General features: G+C 47.7%; 1 protein-coding gene across 1 annotated transcript in view; it reads left to right on the forward strand.

Moving 5' to 3' along the window:
- The first annotated feature begins 16,954 nt into the window (after nucleotides 1–16,954).
- Nucleotides 16,955–18,539, forward strand: part of adcy5 (adenylate cyclase 5) — a 67,790-nt gene continuing 66,205 nt past the window's right edge. The window contains 2 exon segments of the mRNA XM_061234154.1: nucleotides 16,955–16,981; nucleotides 17,619–17,721. Coding sequence (XP_061090138.1) covers nucleotides 16,955–16,981; nucleotides 17,619–17,721 — 130 coding nt within the window.

The following is an 18,539-nucleotide window of genomic DNA, read 5'->3' on the forward strand; positions in this document are numbered from 1 at the left end:
AGTTGATTACGCATCTGCGTTTGGCACGGAGAGCTCCGTCGGTGGATGAATGCCGGGGAATATTTCCTCCCGGAGAATGCAGGGCTGGCGGTTTAACATCTGCCCGAGGCTCTGATTATATTCACTGAGTGGAATATTTGTGAGAATTCTGTGTAACTTTTATTTAGCGCACACTTGCATCAGAGTGCTTGAGGTTTAAATTAAATTTGTTTTTGGCTCAAAATACTTTTTGCTTATCCTGTAGTATCCTGTAGATTTGCTTGGTTTACCTGCACACTGATCCTCTGATCGTACCCCCAATTGTGCCAGTACTCTGATTACTGAACCGGTATAAAGGCCTTTATCAGTGTAAGGACATAACCGGGGTATTCAAAACCCAAATAAGACACAATTATCACACAGATTTTTGCCCAATGTTTAGATCTTTTCCGGTCGGTGCATGTAGATGTCGTGTTCCAATTTCTTTCGGCTTTTAGGAGACGTCAGAGATCCCGGATGAAAGCTGTTTGGCTGCTCTGTTTCTCTTTAGCGTACCCCACTTATGAAAATTATCATTTAAACTGGGCGACAGGAGTATTCACATTACCCTGCATCCATATGTGCACAATAATCTAAATACTGGCATAAACTGATTACTCTCGATTATCAACGTATTGATTCGTATGAAAAACATAGCCATCGCTTACTAATTAGCAAAGATTCATGAAGGAACTTGTATACTAAAATGGCATATTAGTTGCTGATGTGATTAATTGCTCTGCCCAAGGTGTTAACAGTGAGTCATTATGTCCGCCACAAATCATTATTCGCACAAATAATTGGGAGTATGGAGGGATTGGAATCCATTATTGTTATATCCATTTCTTGGATCCTTCAGGCAATAAAATGGTCATGAGTTATTCATTCTCATTTTTGCCGAACCCAGCTGAATTTCAGGTTACTGTAGGCCTGTTTTAGGTTGTTTAAGGCAGCGCTTGGTCCAGCGTGGACCAATCAGGAGGCCTTCAGCAGCTTCTTGGTGCTCAGTAGTTCACATGCCCCGTTTCTACGGCAACGCGTATGTTTTAACAGAAACAACATTACCCAGCCTCACTGTCTCCGTAGCTCTCCCCCTCAGGACTACATCAAACATCCCCCAGACTTCCACCCTCGTGGGAGTGGGCTCCATCCACTCACTGAATCCGCTTCAAACAACTCACCCGGCACCAACCGAAAAATTATCTCAAGCTCAACAAATACGTTGGTGCTTATCTTGAGACTTTAAATGGTATCTCTTTTACTTTTTCGCTAAATAAGCCAATGAGGTGAGAGAGTTTGACTCATTTCGAGATTTGCCAATGGAGTAAGAACACTTCCCTGTTCAAACAAACAGTAATTTTAGAACAAGCCAATGTTTTCCACCTGAGAGAGCTTGTTGTCGCAGTGCAGTCGTGAATGTGTGACTCGTTTTTTCGCTGTTGCTAACCGTTGGCCTAGCGCCCGAGTGGACTGAGACGATAGCACGATAGCACGATAGCACGTGTAGCGGGTGAGTCGCGCTGTGGCCTGTAGGACTGGATTAGCCGGCTCTGCTAGCCTCTAGCCACCGCGTCCGTGAGTATCCTGGAGGGGCAGGGTGGTGCATGTGTATCCTTCTCTTATTATCACGTCCCCCCCCCCCCCCCAGGCCTCCCACTTAACCTCAGGGCCACACCTGAGTACCAGGGTGATGAATGAAGTCTCTGCCTCCTAGACTCTCCAGTGGAGCCGGACTTATGCAGTGCAGTCCCTGCGTACATTGGACAGTGACACAATGTTGGGTCTGTCCTCTGCCCTGTCGGACTGGAAGTGAATCGGTGAATATGTTACGTGTTACAGTGCAGACTGTCGACTTTTTATTTGAGGATATTTATATCCGTACCGGGCGAATCTTGGAGGAATGGTTTAATGCATGGTTCCATTCCGGTTTAGGGCACAGAAGTTGTGTCGCTGTCCAAATACTTATGGACCACACTGTAGGTTGTCCCCGCAGCGGGGCAGAGTGGGACGGGGGGCGGGGAAGGGATCTTCTACTTTTGGTCTCTTCTCTTGCTGACCTTCTGTCCTATCCCTGAATGTGTGTAAATCACGCGTTATGTATTTTGTATTTAATATGAAAAATTATATTTACATGCATGTTCATGCTGCCAACATTATAATATTTTAAGTCGGTCATCAATATGAAGTTGTTGATAATGTGTGGGCGGTCCTCTGCATCACACTACTCCGCTGTTCTTTTCTAATATTCCCTGATGTTCATCAGGTTTAATCCAGGACACCGGGACAAGGCACCAGTGCGCTATATGGTTATGTTTATTTTAGTATATGCGTAGGCTGCAACAGGCAATTCTTTTTTTTTTTTCTTTAGGCTGATAGATGTTGTACTGTCGAGTACATGATAAACGCTGTAAGATTCCTGTAAGCGTTCTGTCAGCAGGATTAGCATAAAATGGCGTCCGGGGACCGGCCTCAGGGATGTACCTGCTCTGAGCCCTGGGCTTTGAAGCCTGGCCTTTTCCTGACACAGTGCAGGTGCCCCACTGAACCCTGGGACAGAGGAAACGGACAAACATCATCATCAAATGACCACGTTTAGAACTGAGGGAGACACTACAGCACGCACACCCACGGCCAGAGAGAGGGACAGTGAAAGAGTGTGTGTGTATGTGAGGGAGGGAGAGAGAGAGGGAGGGACAGTGAAAGAGTGTGTGTGAGAGAGGGAGAGTGAAAGAGCGAGAGAGAATGAGAAAAGGAGAGTGAAAGGGAGAGTGAGAGTGTGAGAGAATTTGTATGTGAGAGAGAACGAGGGAGGGAGAGTGAAAGAGAGTGTGAGAGAGCGAGGGAGGGAGAGTGAAAGGGTGAGAGAATGGGAAAAGGAGAGTGAAAGGGAGAGTGAAAGTGTGAGAGAGAGAGTGTGAGAGAGGGAGAGTGAAAGAGAGAAAGAGTGTGAGAGAGGGAGAGTGAAAGAGAGAGAGAGAGGGAGCTCTGTTCCCCTGCCTGTGGGGTTGTGGGATACTCATCTCCCCCGCAGTGATACGAACACTGCACACTGCACTGATAACCACACTGCACACTGCACTGATACCCACACTGCACACTGCACTGACATGCACACTGCACTGAAGATTTTGTGGCATGGTTTCCGTGATTTTACCTATTTATCTATCCTTTTTTATTTGTCTTTATTTATTTTATTTTACTAACTGATGGCCTCCTTCTTGCCTAGTGGTTTTAAGTTCCTGTTTCCCAGCATGCTTTGAGGTTGGAGAGGGGGAAATAGGTTTTGAGGCTACGGTTTTGAAATTGTGGTTTTGAATCGAGAGCCTGTCATTCCGAATACAGGACCGTGCTTAACATGCGTAGCCTTCTGGGTGCTTCCTGCCTGCCCTGTGGGAAAAGATGGTCTGTCGGTTGTGCAACACGCTTTAAACAGCCCGGCTCCATCAGGGGCTCTTTCCGCAGATAGGTTTGTCTGTTTCGCTGACCTTTGGAACTGGGTTTTTTCCATTTTTAAACGTTGCTAGCCTGTCCAAAAATGGACATCTACATTATCCACAGATTACACATGAAGCACAGATACAGATCAACACTCATCTACATTATCCACAGATTACACATGAAGCACAGATACAGATCAACACTCATCTACATTATCCACAGATTACACATGAAGCACAGATTCATCAGTCTCTTTCAACACGCTTTAATTCGGTTTCATTACAGGTGGAAATAGCTTTAAAAACACTGTAAACTAATGCCATCGGCAACATTATTGTGCTGACAAATGAGCTGCTGTGACTATCCCCAATTTTAGCACCGATTTTTCCCAACTGGAACTCAACCGAGCACGTTGAGCTCAGGCTGCAGCCAGTCTGGCCAACTGTTCTCCCGGTTTTCCCCTCTGTTCTCCCGGTTTTCCTCCCTCTGTACCCCCATCTTTCCCTGGCGAGGCCGGGCCTGTTGTTGCCCCTCCGATGTGGACCTAATGGCATCGTACCGTTCTGACCAGCTTTTGTGCGCTTGAAGGCTCCTGACTGGTTCAAATGCAACCACTAAAAACGTGAGCTGAGCTTAATTCCTTTCGCTTCCTGTGTTGCCAAAACAGTGTCATTGCTACTTGCTCTAATAATATCTGATTTATCTACTAGGGTTCAAGTTTTATCTCTGTGATCACTAGGACTTGAACCATATTTCCCTCTAGGGTTTTCAATGCACTTGTCCCTGGATATGATTTGCACTTTATTGTTCGTCGTTCTGGATTATAGTGTCTGCCAAATTCTTTTAATGTAATGTAATGTAAATGTGCCAACAGCAGTCATTAGCTGTGAGATGTGTGATTGGCAGAAGGTCCCCAGTAGTGTCCAAGTGGGCAGTATATGATGGATAGACATGCTTCTTAGCGGACGCTTTCATCCAAAGTGACATACAGTATACGAATGCATACTGTACTGTATATAATGATGATAAGTGTTAATTTTTCAGTATTTGTAGTCCCGTGTGATCAAACCCACAATCTTTCCATTGTTCCAATCTTGCAGAGTCCTAGGACTGATCTGAGAGAAGTGTGTGTGTGCTTTAGCTGCTGTGTTACTCACACAGATAGGATTAGTGCACCAGGGGTGTGTCTGAGGGCCAATTGAATTTGGCAATTCCAGATGTGAGATAAAAACAAAGTGGAAAATGTGACGTGAATGCAATTGCATGTCACACGAGAACGAGAAGACTCGAAAAATCTCAGCCTTTTCCCCACAGTGACTACAACGTACCGTCTCTGCGATGAAACGTCTTCGTGACGAAGCAGATGGGCTTTGGGGAAGGACGAGGGGCAAGTGTCTTTGGCCCTTCTCACCTTGCTCTTCCTCGGATGAAGGAGCCGGAGGGGGCGTCCAGGCTGGCTCTCCAGGCTGGGATTACTTCGCTTTTGGGCGCCGAAATGAAATAATTACATTACATTACATTAATGGCATTTGGCAGACGCTCTTATCCAGAGCGACGTACAACAAAGTGCATACCTATAACCAGGGATAAGTGCGCTGAAAGACCCTAGAGAGAAGTACAATTTCAACTGCTACCTGAACAACAAAGATGAGGACCAGGGCGTATTTGAATTTTTTATTTATTTTTATTTTTTTTACAAACAAACAAACAAACAACAAAGCATAAGTCACCAAGCTTAACTATCCAAACACTGCTTACCTAGCCAACTAAAAATACTGATACACAAAGTAAAGATGTGAAAGATTGAAAGGGTTATTACCAGGGAGGGCTGCCGTTTGTCTGGCCACCATTCTGATACTTGTGAGCAATCCAGTGTAATTCCGGAAATGTGCAGTCTATAGAGACTCGAGAGAGAGAACACTCTGACCCCTCGACTCCCAGTTTGAATTCAAATCCGAGTGTTGCCGCTGTTAGCGTCCATGCTGGTCTGATAAAAGTGACCAGCAGTTCTCCATTATCTCCGGTTTCTTGGAACGGGAAGGGAAGCAATATTCCTGTCGCCAGTTCGAGGCAAATAAGGCCGAGGTCTGCTAACATGACACTGACTGATATTCAAATTATTTCTGGGTTATTTACTTTATCTTGCGTTAGACCAGGGCTGCCCAAGCTTGTTCCAGGAGATCTACCGTCCTGTAGGTTTTCACTCCGACCCTAACAAAGCACACCTCATTCAGCTAGTGACCTTGGCTTAATAATTGGTACAATCGCCTATGTCAAATTAGGGTTGAAATGAATACCTACAGGGCAGTAGATCTGCAGGAACAGGGTTGGGCAGCCCTGCTCTAGCTGTTGAATGAGGTGTGCTTTGTTAGGGTTGGAGTGAAAACCTACTGGACAGTAGTCCTGCTTTGGACAGTCATTTCCATAAAGAGTGCTGTCTCGTTTGAGAGAATTGTGTGCAGTGAGCTCATTTGTCCTTTACACTGTACCTGTGTGAGTTCAGCCTCTTCTGACCGTGGTGCATTGTATGAATTACAGCACTAGCTGAAGGCGAAACAAACTCCTGACCTTTTCACTCGATTGATCAGTGAATGATTCAAGGATTCTGTGGATTAATATGGTCCTCAGTGACACTAAATTCTGTTCTGTTCCCTGTTGGACTTGGGTTTGAGCGTCTCGGTGATCGGAGGAAGGGCAGTAAAATGATGAGCATGCAAGCAGCATTGATTTTCGACCCCCTGGCGAGCTCGACTATACTTTAAAAAAAATAAAAAAGGCTTTAAAACCACCACAGAGCAGACTCAACCCACATAACGGATGTCAAATGAGTTTTTTAAGAGGTGTAAATTCCATGCAACAGGATTTTTTAAAATTTTATTAGAATTGTGTTAGCAGAGCAGCGAGGCCAGGCTGTCAGTTGAAAGTCGGGCGCACCGACCGAACGACCGACCGACCGACCGACCGACCGAACGAACGCAACCTCAGACCAGCCGAAAAGGCTCTCCCCCATCGCGTTAAAGCCCTGACACGGGGCCGCGTTACCTGGGTGGTCGTCTGGGCCCTTGTGCCCCCCCCCCAATCCTCTATAGACCTACCGCTCTGTTCTCGTCTCTGCGTCTGAATAAATAAAGGGCATCGACACATCTCGATGATGGGAGAGTGAAACCCCAAAAACTGGAGGAGTGTAATTCTAGTTGTAATGTCATTTTAAGACACAGGGAGAGGGGAAGAGAGTGGTGCATTTTTAAACAGGTTTTTATTCAGTTATTTTTGTCCGTGTCTCTTGCCTCTATGAAGGAGGGGGAGGGGCCTTCTGGCGAAGAAACGGCAGCCATCTTAACAGGTCGTCAGTGGCGGACGCTAGCACCAGCGTTACCCATACATTCACCCCAGGGAGGGAGAGAGGGAGGGGGAGAGATAGAAGGGAGGGAGAGAGAGGGAGGGAAGGAGAGAGGGGTGAAGTCCAAAGCAACTTATAGTTGATTAGACCTAGCAGGCATTTAAGGGCCTTGCTCAAGGGCCCAACAGCTGTGCGGATCTTGTTGTGGGTACCACAGGGCTTGGACCTCCAACTCTCCAGGTCCCTGTCATGTACCTTTGCCACTATGCTATAGGCATATACTACAGCATATCCGGTACTGTGTCAAAACCTTGAACCTGGCTCTGTGCTTCAACCACATCCTGGCATCAACCCACTGAGGAAAGCACAATCTGCTCATATTGGTTTCAGCCTGTGGGCCCTTGTTCTGTTAACAGAGCTCAGCCTAAAAAAAAAAAATCTCTCGTAGCTGATTTTGCTGATGCCTGACAGGGGGCTGGTGGAGGGGGGCGGAGCATGAGCTGACTGCAGCCATTTCGCATCAGGGCCCACCGTGAGCATCAGGCCCACCGTTAGCATCAGGGCCCACCGTGAGCATCAGGCCCCACCGTTAGCATCAGGCCCCACCGTGAGCATCAGGCCCACCGTTAGCATCAGGCCCCACTGTTAGCATTAGGCCCACCGTTAGCATCAGGGCCCACCGTGAGCATCAGGCCCCACCGTTAGCATCAGGCCCCACCGTGAGCATCAGGCCCACCGTTAGCATCAGGACCCACCGTTAGCATCAGGGCCCACCGTGAGCATCAGGGCCCACCGTGAGCATCAGGCCCACCGTTAGCATCAGGGCCCACCGTTAGCATCAGGGCCCACCGTGAGCATCAGGCCCACCGTTAGCATTAGGCCCACCGTTAGCATCAGGGCCCACCGTTAGCATCAGGCCCCACTGTTAGCATCAGGCCCCACTGTTAGCATCAGGGCCCACCGTGAGCATCAGGCCCACCGTTAGCATCAGGGCCCACCGTTAGCATCAGGGCCCACCGTTAGCATCAGGGCCCACCGTGAGCATCAGGCCCACCGTTAGCATCAGGGCCCACCGTTAGCATCAGGGCCCACCGTTAGCATCAGGCCCACCATGAGCATACGTGAGCTGATGGAGGGTCTGAGTGAGCGGACACTTTTACATTCGGGCTTTTCCAAACGACGGAAAACTCCCGGGAACGGTAGCGAGAGACGCTAGCGGCTTTGGCTAGCTTGTTTAAAAAAAAACCCCGTGAGGCGTGGTGTGTGAACCGTGGATTACTCAACTTGTCTTCTGCTTCCAACAAAGTGGAAAACAAAAGATAATATCTGCCGTGATTTACGCGGCAATCTCTGAAGTAAACTCATTCCTAGGGGGGAAACACAGACTATTTTTAGTATTTAGGTGCATTCCCATAAAAGGAGTAAGAATGCGGAGTGCTGACCTCGTGGCCGTGTACTGTATGGCCACAGAAACAACACGAGCGGGTCCTTATCTGAGTCACTGGGGTACGCTGTTCTGGACACACCGGATCGCTTCATTTTAACTCGAACACTGAAATGAGTCACACAGTTTTGTCACTGGGGCAGTGTGTGCGTTTGTAATTGGACGGTCATCCGGAGAACCGCAGGTCCGGATGGATCCGGCAGAGTGGATGTTGGACGCGTCAGTCAGAACTAATTGGCCAACCGTGAAATGTACTAAGGGCCGTGATGAGGTTCAGGTAGTGAGTGAATCTGACGATGTATAGCAGGGTTTTTTTAGATCTTTGAACCACAGTTGGTATGGTGTGCGTTTGACTCACTGTGTGTGAGTTCCTCTAACCTCGTTAAATTACGCAGGCAAGGGGCTTAACGAGGTCTCTGATCTGAGGTCTCTGATCTGTAGTATCTGGTATGAGGCTGTAGTACTCTACTATGTTTTTATCGTGCCAATTATGCAAGATGTGTTTCCTGTTTGGGAGATGTGTTTCCTGTGTTGGTATTAACCTGTTGGTCACACTTTACAAGAAGGTTCATGAATTGGCAATAACTAAGAAGCTGTAGCTGTTAACATGAATTAATGATGGACAAATACTTTAATTAAAGTTAAACTTTTCTAACTAACTGCCATTTGTTACCTGATATTTGTACATAGTAAACCATAAAATGAACTTCTAATTAGTTAACCATTAACAAATACATTAACTGACTTTTTTTTATTCCAATATGATTTGGCATTGACTAATGTAGTTGTGAACATGAATTAATGATGTGCAAATACATTAGCAGAGCTGTACGGATTAACTTCTCAGTATTAGTTAGTTAACAACTCCATTAGTTCATGGCAGTTCTTGGAACCTCATTGTGTTGCCGCCCTGTTTTAGCCGGCAGCGTGCTGGCTGTGTTTGGGTTCTGTTATATGAACACCTGTTTGATCTTCGCTCATTTCGGTGGACGTTCTTAGCGACCGGATTTATGGCACGTTGCAGGGTATCAGCGAAACGAAATCACGCATTGCTGAAAGGAGTAACGGCCGCCCGCTTCAGATGTCCGCGTGCGCGTCCCCGGCTGCGCGCGGGTGTCGCCTATTTCAGCATTCTCGCGGTAACGAGGGAGGACTCCGCCGCTAATTATCCGCTCCGGAGTTATTCCCATTCCGCCGCGCGACTGCACGATGTTGACACCTCGTCTCTGACAGTTTCCTGCTGGCAGAATAATCGGTGTAATATTCTGCAGGATTCCCGGAGAGAAACGGGAGATAGAGGGGACTTGGTCGTTATCGGACCGTTTCTGGCTGGTTTTGTTCATTAAACAGACTCAGTGCACAGTGGTTATGTGTGCGAATGCTCTTTTGGTGCGATCATGTTGCGTCTCCTGTCGCCTGCAGTGTGAGGTGGTGTTGATGGAGGCTAGAAAGACCGTGCTACTGTTCAACTGATTAAGACTATTGCTTCTACTTTAACCCCTTAAGGTGCAAGATCATATCATAAATATGCGATTAGAATATTAACTGGACATTCTAATGCTGATTCTTAATGCATTCTAAAGCAAATTAAGTTCTAGAATACTGGCTTAGACTTAAAAATAAATAAATAAATAAATGTATATTTAGAGGGTTAATAAAACTGTTAAGGAGAAAATATAAATCCGGTTAAATGTATTAAATGTTAAATGTAATGTTGAAATGTATGAACTGCTCCAGGTGATGCGGGTTATCGCCCCTGTGTGAGGTTGGAGTAGGAAGACTGAACACACTGATTAATAACATCCCCCTCTGCTGCTGTCTCTTTAAATCTCCATCACACTTCAGTCCGTGACCCGGCGTTCTTCTCCTGCAGTGGGCCTCTGAGCTCCACCGTGAGGTGTGCTTTGTTAGGGTTGGAGTGAAAGCCTACAGGACAGTAGATCTCCAGGAACAGGGTTGGGCAGCCCTGCTCTAGCTGTTGACTGAGGTGTGCTTTGTTAGGGTTGGAGTGAAAACCTACAGGACGGTAGATCTCCAGGAACAGGGTTGGGCAGCCCTGCTCTAGCTGTTGACTGAGGTGTGCTTTGTTAGGGTTGGAGTGAAAACCTACAGGACGGTAGATCTCCAGGAACAGGGTTGGGCAGCCCTGCTCTAGCTGTTGACTGAGGTGTGCTTTGTTAGGGTTGGAGTGAAAACCTACAGGACGGTAGATCTCCAGGAACAGGGTTGGGCAGCCCTGCTCTAGCTGTTGAATGAGGTGTGCTTTGTTAGGGTTGGAGTGAAAACCTACAGGACGGTAGATCTCCAGGAACAGGGTTGGGCAGCCCTGCTCTAGCTGTTGACTGAGGTGTGCTTTGTTAGGGTTGGAGTGAAAGCCTACAGGACAGTAGATCTCCAGGAACAGGGTTGGGCAGCCCTGCTCTAGCTGTTGACTGAGGTGTGCTTTGTTAGGGTTGGAGTGAAAACCTACAGGACGGTAGATCTCCAGGAACAGGGTTGGGCAGCCCTGCTCTAGCTGTTGACTGAGGTGTGCTTTGTTAGGGTTGGAGTGAAAACCTACAGGACGGTAGATCTCCAGGAACAGGGTTGGGCAGCCCTACTGTACGCTAATAACTGCTCAGTTTTTGGTATATTCCACATCTTCATCTAATACTGAGCAGTACTGCTCGATCACTCATAACAACCACAGAAGAAGAGCATCCCGGAGGCCCTGAGGCCCCCCCACAGACGACCAGCAAGCCAACACCAGCATTTTCCCGCTCCTATTCTTCTTGGGCAGACAAAAGCTGCTTTTTATTTGTCCTTGTGCTATTTGTCACTCACAGATGGTTTCTGTTTGCGGAAAACTGAAATGCCCTTTAAGTGTAATTTGGCCAAAGGGATTATGACCAACGGGAGGGGAGAGCAGTGTCGGGGGGGGGGGGTCTTCCACCACGTCATGGAGTGCCCCGTTGTGACGAGGAAGAGGAGGAGGAAGGTTTAGTCCTCTTCAGCTCCGCTCTAAATGTGCGCAGCGCACGAACACATTCCCTTCAGCGGGCTTACATTTCCACTGTTCAGTTTCTCCTGCAAATCCCAGGATAGCAGACGCTTCTCGCTGCCAATTACTTTGTTTATTGTGGGATGTCATGGTGTGTGTTCAGCATTTTAAAGCATTAGCTGATTCCTCAGGACGGTGGTGGTGTTTCTATGGGCGCTTTTGAGTCAGAACGGTGCCACATACAACTGAGTATTACCTTGGGCCCAAACACTTTGATGTCAAAAACTGCCATACTTTTATCGGTAAATGTTATGACATTACTGTCATATTATGATGTTACTGTCATAAAATGTACCGATAAAAGTAAGACAGATTTATGTCAATTGACATAATCTGACATCGTCTATGTTTTGCTGTCTCGTGAGAGCTGTTATGTTGTGTGTGACAGCTTTATGCCAGCCTTATGGTGAGGGGTTTTGGTGTAAAGTGTGAGAGTTGAGAGTTCTATGCAGGATGAAGACCCTTTGGACACACTGTTGTATTGCATTTTCACCATGGATAAAACGGTGGGGATTGAGACGGTGGTTCCGTCTGCTGTGCGGAAACGCGTCGCAGGGAACGAATGAATAACCAGGAGAAACGGAAGACGGGAGGGCGAGCTTTGCGCCTGACGCGGAGCAGAATTCCCCCCCAGCGGGGCCGCTATTCTCCCTGATCCGGGCGGGAAGCAGCGGCCCCATTAAACCGGGCCAGCGTCTCCCCCCTCAGAGCGCTGGCGTGATTGTTCCCGTTCCAGACGGATCAGCATTCCGGTCTCGCCCCCTCTCTCTTCGCAGAATCCGGTCCCGGACAGCCGGGGCCCGGGAACGGCGCTACGGCCCGGAATACCGGCCTTTTCCGAGCGTGGATTTCTGAAGCGGCATTCCCGGATTCGCGGCCGGCCCTAGATTTGCAGCCACTCCAGTCCGGGGTGTAGTCCGGGTTTATTTCTGACCTCTAACATTTGGGGAATAAGTTTAGTTCAGCTGACGAATGCCACGACACTAAAAATAGCCGTCTCTGTAATCCACGTGGAACCCCTTTGAGGATACACTGCTGTGTCCCTCCCTGTCCGCCTCCATGAGACGGCAGTCATGCTCACGGTGTGGGAAGAAGGCCAGTTATGATGTTTTATTGTCTTAAGAGATAATAGAAGCTATTACTCTTGAATACTCGCCAGTTAGGTCATTTAACAAAGTCCAGTCCTCGGAAAACAACGTTAGCATTAAAATAAAATTAAAAAATAAAGATAAATAAATCTGTTTCCATGACCGCTCTCTACAGAGCTTCTGCTCTTGTTGTTGTCAGCTGTAATGTTGGCAGTGATTGGTCACTGTGTGTTATGACAGCGTCAGCTGTAATGTTGGCAGTGATTGGTCACTGTGTGTTATGACAGCGTCAGCTGTAATGTTGGCAGTGATTGGTCACTGTGTGTTATGACAGCGTCTGGCTGAGGAGTAAGGGAGGTGGGACACGCTTGGCTTTGAGTTCCCTTTTGAGCCGCATTCAGACATTTAGCAGATGTTCTTCTTCAGTTCAGGCCCAAACTAAGGTTCCCGTGCCTCTGAAACCCCGCTCCGAAGCGGATGAACTCTGCTCTCGCGGCCCTATAAATAGGCGTAAGATGTTGGCGAGCTGGGGGATTCGTGTTTTGTTTTCGCTGTAACTGGGCCGCTCTGGGACTCGGTGTCCAGGGTTTGTGTGTCTCATGAACGTAGCGCTGTGTGTTTGTGACCTGCTGTCCCTTTGCATTAAACACGCTAGCGGACGACCGGGGGAAATGTGATCTGTGGGCCGACTGAATGGCTATGTTTAATAACACTGAAGGGGCTGGGACGCTATCGGGAAGGCTATTGAGCAGCGACTATAAGAACACAGAGTACGATCTCAGTGCGGACGGACTCATCCCTCTACGCTCTGAACTCCCGACTCTACATCCCTCCGTGTGGACTTTTTAGTTTACCTACTAGTTTAATACCTGAACTGTTACCATCTCAACCTATAGGCCAGCGGAGGATGGGCTCCCCCTCTATAGTCGGGTTCCTCCTGAGATTTCTGGCCACTGTCTGAGGGTTTTTCACATTTGCTATGTGGGGGCTCAGGTCTGGTCTTCCCTTCTGTTACTCTGTAAAGCGTATTTTCTGTGAAAAGTGCTATCCAAATAAAATGAACTGAATTGAGTTTTACTGCAGCGTTGTGCTGGTCTTTAGGTAACATTCAGCTACAGTTGGAATCTAGGCTGAAATCTGCAGGCGTTCAACAGACTTTATTTTATTTTATTGATACATTTGTATTTACTATTATTTTGTTATTAGCCGGGGGCCGGTGTCGAATTAACACAATATAGAAATTAAACAGAAATATGCAGTGTGATCACAGCATTTACCAGGCTTTTTATTGTGATATTCCAGTTATGAATTGGGCGTCTTTTGCGATTTATTGATCCTGCTGATACCCTTTCCCTGGGGTGAAGCACAAATCTCTCAGTTAAACCCGAGTCAATAAAATAACATTATAAAGAGCGCTGGGGGTAAATGAATGGCAATAATGATAAAATGCAATAAAATTGTCGCTACATAAACGTTGTTTGCAACTGGGTTTATTTATAACACAAGTTAGCAGAGAGTTGTTGTTTATAGCTATAGTTTGTTAGTTTGTGTAAAATGTTGTTTGGGATGGGGAAGAACTATTGTCCAATGGCAGCCACAGAAAAATAACTGAGCATTGTGGGAGAGCGTTGCCTTTCTGTTTTATCGATGGTGGTGACTCACAAGAAACTGAGACAATCGAGCCTTCAGGAGTTAGCACAGGACATAAATACAGGATTATTATACAGGATTATTGCATGGATTTTACTTGAGTGAATTATGTTACACAATTGGGTAGGCATTACCAGTGACAAAAAAGAGATGTGTATAGCATTGTGATTATGAAGGAAGAATGGCTTGTTATCATATTTAATATATGTATGACCTCTGTTTTTATCAGTGACCTGTTTAATGAAATGCCAAATAACTCATGGAAGTCTATGTTAGGGAAAGTACAGTTCAGTTAAAGCTTTTTAAATGTAGGCTAATGGTTTGATTAAGCTCTATGTATTATTATTTTTTTTTTTTACTATTAAACCATTTATTTTAAAATGTTTAAAGGAATTTTTTTGATGTCACAGACAATGTGCTATTTCAGAGGAGAGGAGTGCAAGTGTGTGTACAGTGTGTATGTGTGTGTGTGTGTGTGTACCGTGTGTGTGTGTGTATGTGTATGTGTGTGTGTGAGAGAGAGGGAGAGAGAGCGTGTGTGTGTATGTATGTGTGAGAGAGAGAGTGTGTCTGTGTGTGTCTGTGTGTATGTGTGTGTGTGTGTGTATGTGTGAGAGAGAGTGTGTCTGTGTGTGTCTGTGTGTATGTGTGAGAGAGAGAGAGAGTGTGTCTGTGTGTGTCTGTGTGTGCGCGTACGTGCAGCCTTGTGAAATTGCTCCCCAGCCACGCTGCTACACCAGAGAGTGAGAGCGGAGAGTGAGAGAGGAGAGTGAGACCGGAGAGTGAGAGCAGAGAGTGAGAGTGGAGAGTGAGGGCAGAGAGTGAGAGTGGAGAGTGAGGGCAGAGAGAGAGGGCAGAGTGTGAGGGCAGAGTGTGACGAGGCTACACTCGACTCCCCCTCTCTCTGCTCCTATCACATAGCCCCACAGCAGCTGCTGCAGTGTCCGTGTTTGTTTGTGTGTGTATGTGTGTGTGTGTGTATGCGTGTGCATGTGTGTGTGTGTGTGTGTGTGTGTGTGTGTCTGCTGCAGTGAACTGCACCACCTCTCTCTGATGTGACCGTTAAGGCTAACTGCTAACCGCTAACCATGTTTACAGCCTCCTGGTCCTCTGGCTGTCTGAGCATGCTCAGTTCGCCCCTCCGCTGGCTGGTGCGGTCAGCAGAAGGTCATCATCAGACCGTAGCGTTGGGTCTTTGTGTTTGTGTGGTGGGTTTGGTTTTTTACACCAATAATTAGTGAAGTCTCACAGTTATGAGCTGTTCTTATTAGGACACAGGAGGCGTCCAGGGGATGGTCATTATTGCTGCATAAATGTTGCTTCCAGTGCCTGGAAATGGGTTTATTTATAGCGCAAGTTACTCGAAAGTTGGGGTTTATAGTCACAGTTAGTACAGGGTGCTTAGGAGCGTTTATTGTTATGACACACGGGAGGGGGGTCATAAACCTGGATGTATAGGCTCAGCCGTACACAGCAGCTGTGCGGTAATTGATTATTGTTGCTAGGCTGAGGCACCTTAGTAACCAGTGCCTAATTAGACTTTATAGTTTACATGAATATTACATTTACACCCCTGGATAAAGCTCTGCTTCAACCCCAGACTAGATCATTGGATTATTCTTATATAAATGTTTTTAGGAACTGAATGCTGAAATGTTACTAAATGCTGTGTTATGTGCACGACCGTGCCGTGCCGCGCCGTGCTCGCTGAGATGGAGACGCGTGTCAGCCCCGAAACACAAACACGGGAGCACTCTGAATATTTAGAGCTGTACGGTAACACTTACTCATATTTGCATACAGGTGTTTGTTTTCAGAGAGGGAGAGAGAGGGAGAGAGGAACAGAGAAAGAGAGAGAAAGAAAGGGCATAGAGTGCAGAGAGGAGGAACAGGAGAGAAAAAGAGGGTGATGGAAAGCAGGAGAGAGGAGAGAGAGAGAGGGGTGAGAGGTAAGAGAGAGTGAGAAGGCAAGCGAAGGAAAGAGAGAGTGAGAGAGTGTTCTCGCTCTAATCCACAGTGTACTCTGTGAAGGACGAGGTGTGTGTTTTTCTCTCTAATTCTCTTGTATGGGGGGGGGGGGGCGGAGGCATGCCATTTCCCAGAAACCCTGAGCACCCCCCCCCCCCCCGGACCTGCACTGCTCAGTTCCTGGTAACTGCTCACAGAGTGGAACAGGCTCTGCAGTGTAGATACAACCTGTCCTAATGGAGAACCTCTCTCTCTCTCCCTCCCTCTCCCTCTCTCTCCCTCTCCCCTCTCTCTCTCTCTCTCTCCCCTCTCTCTCTCTCCCTCCCTCTCCCTCTCTCCCCTCTCTCTCTCTCTCCCCTCTCTCCCTCTCTCCCTCTCTCCCCTCTCTCTCTCTCTCCCTCTCCCTCTCCCCCCCTCTCCCTCTCCCTCTCCCTCTCCCCCCCTCTCCCTCTCCCTTTCTCCCCCCCTCTCCCTCTCCCTCTCCCCTCTCTCTCTCCCTCTCCCTCTCTCTCCCTCTCTCTCGCTCTCTCTCCCTCCCTCTCCCTCTCTCCCCTCTCTCTCTCTCCCTCTCCCTCTCCCTCTCTCGCTCTCTCTCTCCCTCCCTCTCTCCCCTCTCTCTCCCTCTCTCTCCTCTCTCTCTCTCTCCCTCCCTCTCTCTCCCTCTCTCCCCTCTCTCCCCTCTCTCTCTCCCTCTCTCCCCTCTCTCTCTCCCTCTCTCCCTCTCTCTCTCTCCCTCTCTCCCCTCTCTCCCCTCTCTCTCTCCCTCTCTCCCCTCTCTCTCTCTCTCACACACACTCTCTCTCTCTCTCTCTCCCTGTCAGACCTCCACTGTAACTAGCATCTGGTGCAGTCGCCCGGCTCTGAATAAATGAATTGTAAGAGTATGATATGACCCTGGGGGTGAATTGGGGCCGTGGCTCTTGACACGATATTCTGGTGAACCCGGGACTGTCAACAGAGCAGAGTGGATGGCGGAACAAGGAAACATCGCCACGGTAACTGTTCGAGGAGTGGCGCGGGCTGCGTCAAACGCGCGGGGAACGCCCGCCTTTAAACCAGTTTCCAACAAATTATCCAGGAGCCCTCAGACTCTCTGAGGTGATCTACGTTCCCCTGTCTGGTGCCAGGCGTCTGTCTCTATCTGAGGAATCCCCAGAGGTTCCGGTCCAAACGGTTACTTTTCTGATCAAAACTGTTATCCGTCAGCATGGCCTGGATGTCCAGGTGATAACTGCTCCCACACGTCTGTACGAAACCCAATCACCCAAACCCCCCAGTCACCCAAACTCCCCAGTCACCCAAACCCCCCAGTCACCCAAACCCCCCAATCACCCAAACCCCCCAATCACCCAAACCCCCCAATCACCCAAACCCCCCAGTCACCCAAACCCCCTTGTAACCGTATATTCCGTACTTATGGGGGGTTTTTTCGTGTGATTGCATTGTAATATCAGTGCCCATTTTGTGTAATTTTCTTCCATTGCGTGTCTAGTTTCAGTTAGCCGGGCTGTGTGACTAGTTTAATATCGTATATCGTAATATAGTATAATATTTTTTTATTATTTTTATACACGGTTCATATTTGCTCTCTCGGGGTTAGATGCTGTAAGGTACGTGTTGTTATTCTCGAAGAGGGTTCACATGCTGCCATGTAGGCCGAAAAACTATTTTAAGGTTCTCGCTGAAACGGTGGACAAGGTGACGCAGGTAGACCTGCACCAGCTGCTGTCCGCAGGTGATATTGCTCAGTGAGCTCCATATGTCTTGGGACAGAGTCTGATTTTTCTTGGTTTGGCTCTGCAGTTTCAGATTAGTAACTGCACCATTCACATGTGGCTTAAAATCAGATGTCCAGTGTTTTTCAGAAGGTAGTAGAAAATAGTGGTCGCAGTGGCAATGGAGATTGCTGGTCTATTATGAATCCCCAGATTAATTGTGTTCCCTGCTGCTCAAGATATGTTTTGAATAATCATGGTTTGACCAGCTCAATCTGTGTTTTGAAACAGCTGGGAGCCGGTCACAGCTGGACTTTACACCGGGGTTGTAAGGGAATGTGGGAATTCACTCTGTTTCTACACTAAATCTGTCTGTTGGGGGGGAAACCAAAAACGAGACTGACTTAATCCATGTTTTATACCCTTTTATAACAAGATCACCATGTTTTATACCCTTTTATAACAAGATCATTTTTAGCCAATTAAACAGGCTTTGCCCTGGATTATTTAAAGTGGGATACGGCGCTCCAGAAGAGACACTAGAAACGCTGTAGTCCTGTGCTGCAGTGCGGAGCATCGCCCTCAGAGTCAGCGTCCGCGAAACCTCCTTTGAGTGTGTTGACGGAAGAATTAAGAAATGCAGAGTTAAGATAATAACGGGGAAGCGCCTTTTTCACAGACCCTTCTGTCCATATATAGCCGTGCAGCGCTGTGTCTGGGGTTAAACACGAGCCCAATGTGGATCAGCAGCTTAAGCAGGGGAGAGAGAGAAGGAGGGGAGGGGGGAGGGGGGTGTACTGGTCCTGTTTTGGAGATGGGCCAATTTTTCCCAACATAG

The sequence above is a fragment of the Conger conger genome, chromosome 3, assembly GCF_963514075.1.
Source record: "Conger conger chromosome 3, fConCon1.1, whole genome shotgun sequence".
Lineage (NCBI taxonomy): Eukaryota > Metazoa > Chordata > Actinopteri > Anguilliformes > Congridae > Conger > Conger conger.